The 11,174-nt window shown below is 36.8% G+C and overlaps 1 protein-coding gene across 4 annotated transcripts in view; it reads left to right on the top strand.

Moving 5' to 3' along the window:
• Window positions 1–1,263: 1,263 nt before the first annotated feature.
• slc12a7b (solute carrier family 12 member 7b) overlaps window positions 1,264–11,174 on the top strand; it is a 61,020-nt gene continuing 51,109 nt past the window's right edge. For 2 of the 4 annotated variants that reach the window (XM_039684500.2, XM_039684499.2), the window contains exon 1: window positions 1,264–1,509. In XM_039684500.2, the coding sequence (XP_039540434.2) occupies window positions 1,341–1,509 (169 nt within the window). In that variant the 5' untranslated portion in view covers window positions 1,264–1,340. The remainder of the gene's footprint in view (window positions 1,510–11,174) is intronic. The other 2 variants (XM_039684503.2, XM_039684502.2) reach the window with 1 other exon arrangement.

Genomic DNA, 11,174 nt, shown 5'->3' with positions numbered 1-11,174 from the left:
GCCTGAGAGACTGGAACAGTTCATGCTGAGGACTGAACTCAACAAAACATGCTAACAACTAAACATGAGGGCACAACAAGACCCAGATCATCCGGTTATCTGATCAGTGTGGGATTCTGATTTTGCATATCTCAAATCAAAACAAAGTTTAATAGTTCTAATAATTCTGATCATAAAATTTGGCTTCATTTAATCTTATGTATGAAGAGATTCAAAACAGACCCGGATGAGAAAAAGTAATAAAGCTGTGTTTAAATGTTGGTTTAAATAAGTAGTGTTTTTATTTCATGTGATATTGTGGAAATAATAACTCTGTCTGTGACTCAAAGTCTGATCATCAGTCTCATCATCAACAGCAGATCTTCCTCATGTTGTGTGTGAAGATCTGCTGTTTGAAACTCCTCAAATGAGTTACTCATCCGTAAAACACACGACACAAACAGAAAGTGGATGTTAATGAAGCCACAAGCTCATGTGAATATGAGTTTATATCAGACAGACGTCTATCAAACACTGGAGAACATGACAGCAGGAAATCCCAAGAGTCTGTCACAATAAACATTATATAAAATAATAATTTTCATCATAACAATTAAACAATAACTGCTAACTGATCACATATCTGTGTTTACCATTTAGCGACAGCTTGTCCAGTCCACAAATAATCATCATTCACTGAAAAAAACAACATAATTGAAAAAAACTAAAACAAACACAAACACAAAACACAAATGTCAACATACTGAACCAAAATAAAGCTGAAATGTTTTACTTTTAATGAAAATAATTTGGTCTCATAAACTGCAGTGATTGTCAATCAGTTTCTTGGCAAACTTTTTTTTTTTTGCTTTGTTAATACATACATACATACATGATACACACACACATACACACATACATACATAAATACAGTACATAGACCTTCATACAGAAATACATATATGAACATTAACAGTACATTAATGACATGAATTAATACAATTTTAATTTTACATAAAAAAACGTTAATATTTTTGTAAACAATGGCTTAACATTGTACTTGATCTTGAAATGGCTCAATGCAATTTATTAATTGTAAAAGTTGATGGGACTGTGACTGTGAGCACTTTTAAATCCCAGACTGAGATCTCCAGCATGGTTCTGTTATTTATACGAAGCCCCGTTCAGCTCTCAGCCAATCAGCGCAGCGCATTCTGCAAGCACGCGCCTCTCACACATTCACGCCTCTGTGCGCGCGCCCTCACAAACTGTCAGATTACCGGCTATGAATCACGGGCGTAAGCCGTCTGATCCCTGAAGTTTATCAGACACCGGACAGGTCCGACCCACGGACGACCAACATGAGCGAGAGGTTCAGGGTCGTGCCGGTGGCCGCGCATGAGAGCGCGTTTGGAGACGAAACGGACGGAGACACGGTGTTTGACGCCGCCGGTGTCTGTGAGGGCGAGCGCGCGGAGCGGCGGGGGTCGGTGCCCATCCTCCAGTACAGCAGAGAACCCAACAAATACGGTGAGACGGGTTCCGTTCACACGGGCAGAAAGTGTCGCTCTGAACTCTTGTATTATTATAATAAACGGAGAGCCGCTATGTTGAATATAATAGGATAATCGCGCGCGTCCAGAACTCAGTCAGTAGTTTGTCACGTCACTCGTGTAACGTTACAGTGTAAACAAACTAGTCGTCGTTTTGGTATTATGAATGAAGTAAACGAACGTTTGCAAAAAGATCGGTCTGAATGAATTTAGTCTTTCGAAGATTGCCTATATTAAATATTATTTATTGTGACGGTTTGTTTTTCTCTGAGGTGGTTTAATTCTCTCAGGAGTCAGGACCGTTAACCTGCTAACGTTTTTTTGTTTGTTCCTGGAACGTTATGAGAACGTTAATATCGAACATTTATTTTTCAATTTATGTTATTGAACTTTAGGAAACGGTTACTAAAACGGCAACCGAACACGAACGTTATACGTCCTGTGTTGTTTTGCTAGTTTCCATTCTTTAGTTTTGCTAAGTATTCACTTATACATGTTTATTGAAATGTTTTCTGACAGGAGAAAAATCACTGTGACTGTTTAGACTTCACATGATTGAGGCGTTACGTTCAAATATGCCTTTATTTAGTTATAATTTCCAGTCTAGCAATAATTAAACACTTAGCATGAGTTACTTTTATTTTTATTAGTTAAAGGGCTGGTTAAACTAAAATGTTAAAACGTGGTCTTAAAATGCAGTTATAGTAATGAGTCATAATGAGTACTCTCCATCAAAACAAATAAAATAAAATAAAAAACATGTAACCAAAGTAAGTTACAGTAAAACTATAACAACTTGTGACAAATGTCCTCAAAATTAATACATGATTACTTTAACAACAACATTATCTACTATAAGGTTATTTTAGTGGTTTTGTTTGTAAGTTTCTATGAAATGACTAGTTTGGCATGTTTGACACTGTATTTTGCAGGTGTCATGTTTATATGTATCATGTTGCTGTTTTATTGCAAAATTAGCACAATAAGAGGGTTTGCTGGTTGAATTATGCAGTTTAATAATGCTTTATATTCCTTAAGCAAAATGTATATTTGCTGCAAAAAAAAATAAATTCTCTCATAATTTTTTTTACGCTTTTCTCTTTGTATTGGCCTAACCAGGTGAATGCGTTTTATGCAACACAAGTGCCTGATTTCAGGGGCTTGTCTAGACGTGTCTTGGGACACTTTTCATGCTCAGCTGTCTTCATTAATTACCATGACACATCTGTTTGTTTCCCGGGTTAGAGATCTAGCAGCCTATCTGAATCTGCTTCTGTTTTCCAGGCCTTTTATAGTCTCTATTTGCGCTTTGAATCAGTAAATCGCTATCACATTTATTTAGTGATGTCTATGACCATGTGTTGACACGAGGAAGATATATAACCAACCACATTCATTTAATGTATTTCAGGGTTTCTCTATCTAATTTCGGTCTTTATCTTTAACGGATATGAAAGCTTACAATTGGCCCTTCATTAAATTTAGCCTGCAATTTAATCAAAGACCTCTTAAAGCCAAAGTGCCTTTGATTATCTACTGTAGCACCAGTCTCTTAGTCTATAAAGAAGTCTATAGTGTAATTGTGAGAGCTGATCTCCTGCTGAAGTCCTTAAGAAGGTCCGGGTGATTTGGAGACGGCACTTATTGGAGGTGCGGTTATTGAATATGTGGCTCAACGTTTTGTTTTTAAGAGTTGGTGTTAATCATATAAAGAGCAAAGGGAAAGTTTTGTGATGAGCTTCTATCAAGTGCATTGAGATGATCCTGAGAGCATGATGATACCTACAGATACCACATTAGTTTCATTTGTTCATTTTAAAGCGTCTCGGCTTTGAGAAGTGCAAATGGGAGTCGTCTTCCAGATGGTTGAGCTGGGGAGCGTTGGATTGGGTTACACACTCATTATGGGAGTCAAGAACATCTCTATTCATATACAGTATGTGGTGATGCTCTTATAACCTTCACTCCCAGACTCAGAACAATGCTGAGCAAAGTTGCTCCCAAACATCAAGCAATTTTGTGGTCTTACAGACATAGAATATTGCTAAATAAGGGAATTTTTCCAAACCCAACCCAACGTAAAAGGCCTTGTTCCCAGACAGAGCAGTCCAGTGCGAAGACATGATGCTGGGTTTTCATTTTAGAAGCGTATTGTAGTTTATTGACCAATTAAAAACCAAAATGCAACCAAATAAAAATCCCATATGTCTGGGAAATTAAAGAAATATTCCAGATTAATTACAAATTGGAATATTGTTGATTACAACAAACAATTTTAGACTCTCACAGTTTGAGAAATCAAACAATTGTTACTCTTTGCACTTATGCAAAATTCTTGCTGAAGTCCAAACAAAGGTACAAATTGAACATTATCCAAATAAAGGCTAGTTTTCTTGTTAATCTTGTAAAAGCTGAAAACAAATATTGTTTTAATATTTAATTATTTTAATTGTTCGGTTCGGTAGTATATTATTCATTAAAACAAGTTTGGAAAAAATATCTAAAGGTTGACATTTGAAAGCAACACAAACTATGGCATATATGCTGTCAAATTGATTTTTTTTTTATTATTATTACTTGCATGTTTGGTTAAATGTACTCTTATGTATATTTGGTTCTCAAAGAAATATGACTTTTGGTCAGAACAGAAAAAGCAACAACAAAAAACAAACCAATTGAAAGTATTTAAGCTTGAATAGTTGCTGATTAAGTGTTTTCATATGCCACATGATACTGTAGACTCATTATTAGTAAAGATCACATGATATTTTAGCAGAGACGTAGTGCTGAGTCAACAGATCTACTGCAGAGTTCTTGAAAGTGTAGTTTTCAAATCACGGATTTCATGTGTGATCTGAGACGAGTGTTTAACTTGATCTGCTTCATGTCATGATCATGTAAGATCTGAACTCAGTAGAGCTGGAGGATTTGGATGCAAACATGCTCACTTTCGGCTGTTTAATGGAGGTTAAAGCATCGTGTCAGGTGTGTGTTTCTGATCTCAGAGACTAAAGGTCGTGTGTTAGACACTCGGTGGTCTTCTGTCAGGATCAGGGCGGATGTAAAAGAGAAGTGGGAATTTTTATTTCTCCGTCAGGATACTGTGAACAGCTGACTCAAGCTACAGGCCTATTTGTGTTGGCTGTTTGTCTGCACATCCATAACAACAGTGGTGTGTGTTTCTATATTTCCAGTTATTAAAACACGTTTTCTTCTCCTCTTCTTGCATAAACATGATGAATTTCACCCAGTTTGTTTGTGTGCGTCTGGGCTGCAGTAATTAGCTTTAGAGTTCAGGAGTCAATTGAAAATTTATCGCTCTAATTGGCATCATAAGATGAGAGTCATGTGACTGTGCTCTTGTTCAGATGGTTGGTTTGTTTATGCACTCTACCTACAAAGCATATGAAAGCATCATGGGATACGTCTGATCAAAAAAACATTTTTTTTTAAGTATGATTGTATACTTTTTAAGGGTTAGTTCAAGGCCGTTCATCTTCGGGACACAGTTTAAGATATTTTAGATTTAGTCCGAGAGCTTTGTGACTTTTCTCAGCCGATCTGTGTTGATTATCCTGTAAGGAAACTCTTCTTCATGTGTGTTATCCCCTGCGTGGCGTTTCATTCCCATCAGCCCCGTGCTAAAGGACAGTGTGCTCTTGGCTCACGACTCTTGTTGTTCATGTCATCGCGCTCCGGCTCTGAAACATTGCTCAGGCGTTGAAAGTAGCAGGTGGTCTCCTAATGCTAAATAAACTCTGGCAGTCAGAATCAGTTTAGTGTTATATCTGTGTCTGGGAGATGTGCATGAAGAACCAATGGCAGGTCAACGTTTAAAGGAATAATTCACTCAAATAGTTGTCATCACCTTCCAAAACTGAATGACTTATTCAATTTCATTTCATTAGGACCAAAAAGGGGATGTTAGGTGGAAAGTTTTCCCACTATAAATCCAATCGTGATGCACCAAGTTTAAATATACTAATGAGGTTTGTTGGAAGAGTATTTATTTTTATTATTTATTTATTTTTCTGACACAAAACAATCAGAAGATTTAAGAAAACTTGAAATATAACGCATAATGTGTCTATGGACTACATTTAACCCAGCTAACCGCCCAGCAAACGAATTTAGGTTCTGGGAACGTTAGTTTTTGGTTCCCAGAACGTTCCTAGAACTTTCCCTTAAGGTTAAGGGAACGTTCCCGGAACATTTTCCTTACGTTATTATAAAAATGGAACCTAAAAATAACCTACATGGAACGTTCCTATAACATTCCTTTTTGGTTCCCAAAAAAATAACCTCATGGGACCATTCTGGAACGTTAGGGGAACGTTCTGTGTTTGCTGGGCGGGAGCTTTGGCTAACTTTCCAGCAAAGTTAATACCAAACATTCTTCCAGAAATATTAATAGAATGTTTATTCAAAGTTATCTGGTCTATAATACATCACTGTTAGCACAAAAAACGTGATTAATACATCGTTCGTAGAACAGATTTTTATGACATCACTGCGGACTTCACCTTCTCATCACATCTTCTGTCCAATCAAGTGTTCTCTAGATTCTATAGCTCCGCCCTTTATGCTATAAATACTATAAAAAGGGGTTGGAGATGTGTGTTCGTAATAAAGTTTTATTACGTTTTCCACGTTGGTTTACGCATTTTTTCACGCTCTACTATTGAATCCAACGTGTGAGGAATCTGTGAGGAAAACTAAATGCTATTGGCTATTTGAAAAAGGGGAGGAGCCAATGAATATGTCCCTGTTTCAGTGAAAATTACGTTGGCGCATCATACAAAGCGGCATCAAAACTTCAGTGGGCCTTTAAAGGATTAGCTCACTTTTCAAAAAACTTTTGCTGATAATTTACTCACCCCCATGTCATCCAAGATGTCCATGTCTTTCTTTCTTCAGTCGAAAAGAAATTAAAGTTTTTAATGAAAACGTTCCAGGATTTTTCTCCATATAATGGACTTCAGTGGGAACCAAACAGTTCAAGGTCCAAAAGAAACTTTCAGTACAAACTGCAAGCTTGTTCAAAAGGCTTTAAACGATTCCAGACGATGAATAAGGGTCTTATCAAGCGAAACGATCGCTAGTTTTAAGTTTAAGTTTTTTAAGATCAAACATTTTGCAAAACTTCTTTAGTGTTCTAAAAAAATTAAGTTGCTGGTTTGTAATGACAGTGAATTTACATATTTAGGAGAACTTTTTCGTCGGACTCGGTGTCCATAGCAGCATATTGTCTGGTGGACACTGTCATGTCGCTCTTATAAAATCTAAGTCGATAAACCCTCACAATCATTTAGATAAACTGAGCCGCTGGCACCGTGGGGGGTTTTGTTGGCCTTGCGTTTGGCACAAGCTCCCGTTTCAGGACCCTCTCACGGTCACCAGGATCAAACAACCCTCTCGGATAATCTCGAATTCTCTGGATATTTGTCTTGTGCTGCAGAGGAGCAAAAAAAGCCGTCACCTGATCCGGTCGTGTATGACGGACAGCTGAAGCATCTGCCCCGACACTTGAGATGTGTGTGTGTGCCAGAACGGCCGAGGATCTGTCATCGCCTGCTTACGGTCGCTTCGTTCTAGAAGCAGAGAAGCTCCGTTTATCTCCAGCTGTTGACTGTAATGTTGAAGGATGTTTATAGTAATTATTTTATATGTGCCAGCGGGATTAGTGCGGATTCCTCGCGTGACGGCGTGACATTTCGTGATCACTCTGCTATCTGTTTTTAAGCTCCCTGTAACGTTTGCACACTTGTACAGTCGAGACTGATTTAGAAACAGTGACATGCACTGGATGGGGGTGAACATCTACTGTAACACACTGTGTGTGTGTGAACTTGTTCTGTGAAATACAGGCTAGTTTAAAGATCACTCTTGGTCAAAATCAAGTTTTAAATGTTGTTTGTATGTCTATATGGTGTTTTATTATGCTTTAATCAGTCAACACCTATGAGTATTTCCTCCTTAAAATTGAAGTGTACCAAAGACCGCCCCTGTTTCCAACCATCACAAACATGTGACCAATCCCGTCAGTGTGGGGGCGGGGCTTCACTGATGATGTTCAACTGCACTCAGGAACATGGTTTGTGTAACATTAGCCACACATTATTAGCTGTTCGATAACAGTCGAGCCAAAGGATAATCATATCAATTACTGTGTCTGGCATTGTAGAGAGCGAGACATAAAACACATTACCTTCTGATCCATTAACTTGTAGACTCTGTGATAATTCATTATAACTCATCTTCTTCTGAATTAGTTTCTGGTTCAAACATATATGGCGGAATTAAACCAATATTTCCATTTGCCATCGCGCAGTGTTTAGCAAAGTAGTTTTATTTTAGAATATAGCTTTATCAATATTTAAAACGTTAATGCTCACTTTTCATTTGACTTAAAATTATGTTTTTGTTTTCACCATTTTTATTAGTTTAAAAAAATATATCTTTTTTATCGTTACTTTTGTACTGCAAGTTGAGCTAAACTAAACTAAAACGAGAAACGATGCCTTGGCAACTACATTATAAACAATACGTTTTCAATGTTGTAAATAAAACAGATTTTTGAGGTATATTTTAAAAGAAACTCATTTTAATGTTACTTGCTGTTTCTTTGTAGTTAATTGTGAAATATTCTTGAGTGAATATTGTTTCTACACTAATTGTTTTTCAGTACAGCGCTTAAATAAACGTTTCTTTTTTTTTAGTTCACGTTTTTGATTTCATGTTACTGATGATTTTTTGTATGGTTTTAGTTTTAGTTAATGATAATATCGTTGTCACCCACTCTTCCTGTTTCGACATTGATATAATGACATTGGTAAAAGGCCTGTGTTGGTCAACAGTGAGATGATGCATAACTAACAGGCTTTAGTTCTCCTTCAGGGTCTAAACCAGCACAAATGAGTCTGCTTGTTTGCTCTATAAATGTAGCATGGAAATATCACTGCAGGTCTAAAGAGTCTTTGTGTAAAAACTGGTCAACAAGTGGAAAGTTTGGTTTTGTAGATGTCATGATGCCAGGAAAAGTTTTCTCTGGTGCATTTCACAGTCTCACTCCACACTGTTGTTTCGTTAGCATGATCGGTGTAAAATCATCAATCCGACTGAACTGTCATGTCAAACGAGCACAGAATTTCATACAGAAATGCTTTGAAAAATGTTTAGATGTGTTTTGCTTGCTTTACCAAAGACTGTCAGCAGGTGGCAGCAGATTTACTCCTAATACTTGTGTTGCACAACAGCACTTTAAACACCCGCACACTTGTTACTTCAACTTCAACCAACCAAAGCTCCTTATAGGACACTAATGGTTGTGAAATAATGTTTAGAGCACTATGACAATATGTGCTTTGCTTACAGGCTCAGTAGTGTTTACACAAGGCTATAAGGTCACATATTTGACGTTGTTTTGCTTTTATTGGAAAAGACAAGCGCTCTTACAGATTACTTTAAAATATTACATATATATTAATTTTACATATTACTTTAAAAAAACACAATAGTCAAATATTTTTAATTTTATTATAAAAAATATTATTTTTGAAAAAAAAATGATACCATGAAATACCTTAAAAATGTTTAATTCGTCTCATTTGATATTTATTTTTAAATTTTTACATAGTTTGTATGGTTCTTATATGTCTCTTGATTTTGTTTCCACATTATATATCTGTTCTGACGCCTCTGTGACCTGCATTTCAACCGTTTGACCCTTCAGACACCCCCAAAACCTCACAATTGTCGGTGTTTGTATTGTAAATTTGTGATTGTGTTAGATTATGCAATGTTAGACTATTGTATTAATTGCTTTATGCGTCACTAAGCTTTCTAGATCAGCCCAGTCTTCAAAGTGCAGGAAATGAGAGCGGACTAAACAAATCCAGCTTCATAAATCAACTCAGCTGGACGTATAAATCACACAGTTTCTGACCGGATCTGATTTCGAGACTCTGGTTGATCTCACCTGCCAGAACGACTGGATCTGGGATTAGCCAGTTGGAGGAAGTTAGAAAATGTGTGTCCTGTAGTTTGCAATGCCCAGTAAATCCAAACTTTGGACATTTTGCTATTTAAAGGTTGTTGCACAGGTGGAACCAATTCATTAGAGCGATTTCCTGGCCGCTTTTACATTTTCCGGTCACTCTTTAGTCATTCCTGGGCAAAAGATCAGGTCTGTCCTGACCATGGATGGCATATTTTTATTTATGTGGTTTTAGTAAAATTATTTTGAATTAATTTATTATTCAGACAGATGGCCAAAGTTTAGCTTGAAATTATATATGGTCAAGATACCTATATAATATTTACATTATGTAAAAAAAATTATAATATTAATAATATATAAATATATAATGTTATGCGTGCCTTTTTTTAGTCATTTGATGCATATACTGTACTGTTATAATAACAGGATTTCTGTTGTTTATCCTGTAAAATCCTCTTGTTCTTTCCTAGTATTATGAAACTTTAACTTTAGGACAAGATAACATATTTTTGAATAGGAAATCAGACCAAAGTCCATCATAATTGGAAATTCCTTATGGAGATAACCATTGTGACCGCACACAAATGATACCATAAGCAACTTACAGTTCACAGTTTCCACATCGGACATAAGTAGCGTGACGAATCAGAGCTATATCAAGCCCATTATAATCAGTGAAGTGCTCAGGCTTTGCTGAGTAGTTCAATCGGTAAACAGCATCTCTGGAAACTACTGAATAGTTTCTTCTGCCTCATTGTACTGCCCAGTCTTAACGTCGGCATGAAACAGAAGTTTCAATAGTCATTTCTTCCCAATTGTGAAGTATAATCGAGTGAAATGGCTTCTGGGACAATAACAAATGAAGGGCGGGGCTTGGTTTTGTCCATGTTGGAATTGATTGGATGGTTATCTGCTATTGGCTGATCTCATGTGAGTGACAGGTTATAGTCCCGCCCTCGTCATCAGAGACGAGAATAGATGTGCAAGAGGGAGGGGAAGATATTTTGAAATCATTTTAAATAAATCCTGCAATATTCCATAAAAAAACAAATAAGAGTTTTGATTTAATGCTGACTTTAATGCAGTAATGGATTTATAGTGGCTTTTACTTTAACTCTATAAAGTTTAATTGAGAGGAAAGAGTGTTGTGCAATAATCCAAAAGTAAACAGCATCAGTACATCCTAGAATCCCGCTGTTTCTGGTCCATTAGTGAGTCAGTGCATGTTATTTATATCCCTATGACCCGACCGGTTCGACCGTTGAATCCTCCAGTGGGCCGTTGGTGTGCTTGAGTCTGTTCTCAGCACTGCAGTGTAATTCAATCTCAAGTGCTCGACTCCCAGAACAACAGTAGCATAATAAACCGGAGCCTTTTTGGTCTTTCAGGAGGAATTAATGGTTCACATGTCATGTAGATCAAGAGGAATGTGGGGTAAATCACATTACTCATATCAGCAGCACTGACTTCCTCTTCCTCTTTCTCTTTTATAGCTTCTGTGTGTGTCATCCAGCCTGTGATTCAGATTCAAATAATCATGTGTCATGTTGAGGAAAAATGTACTTTATTAAAGTCCCCCAGTAGTTGATCATTTTATCCCTTAAAACTAATCTTTGATCACCAAAATTACACATTTAAGCGTT

The sequence above is a fragment of the Pimephales promelas genome, chromosome 22 (genome assembly GCF_988280905.1).
Source record: "Pimephales promelas chromosome 22, fPimPro1.hap1.1, whole genome shotgun sequence".
Classification (NCBI taxonomy): domain Eukaryota; kingdom Metazoa; phylum Chordata; class Actinopteri; order Cypriniformes; family Leuciscidae; genus Pimephales; species Pimephales promelas.
This window is presented reverse-complemented; position numbering and strand designations above follow the sequence as displayed.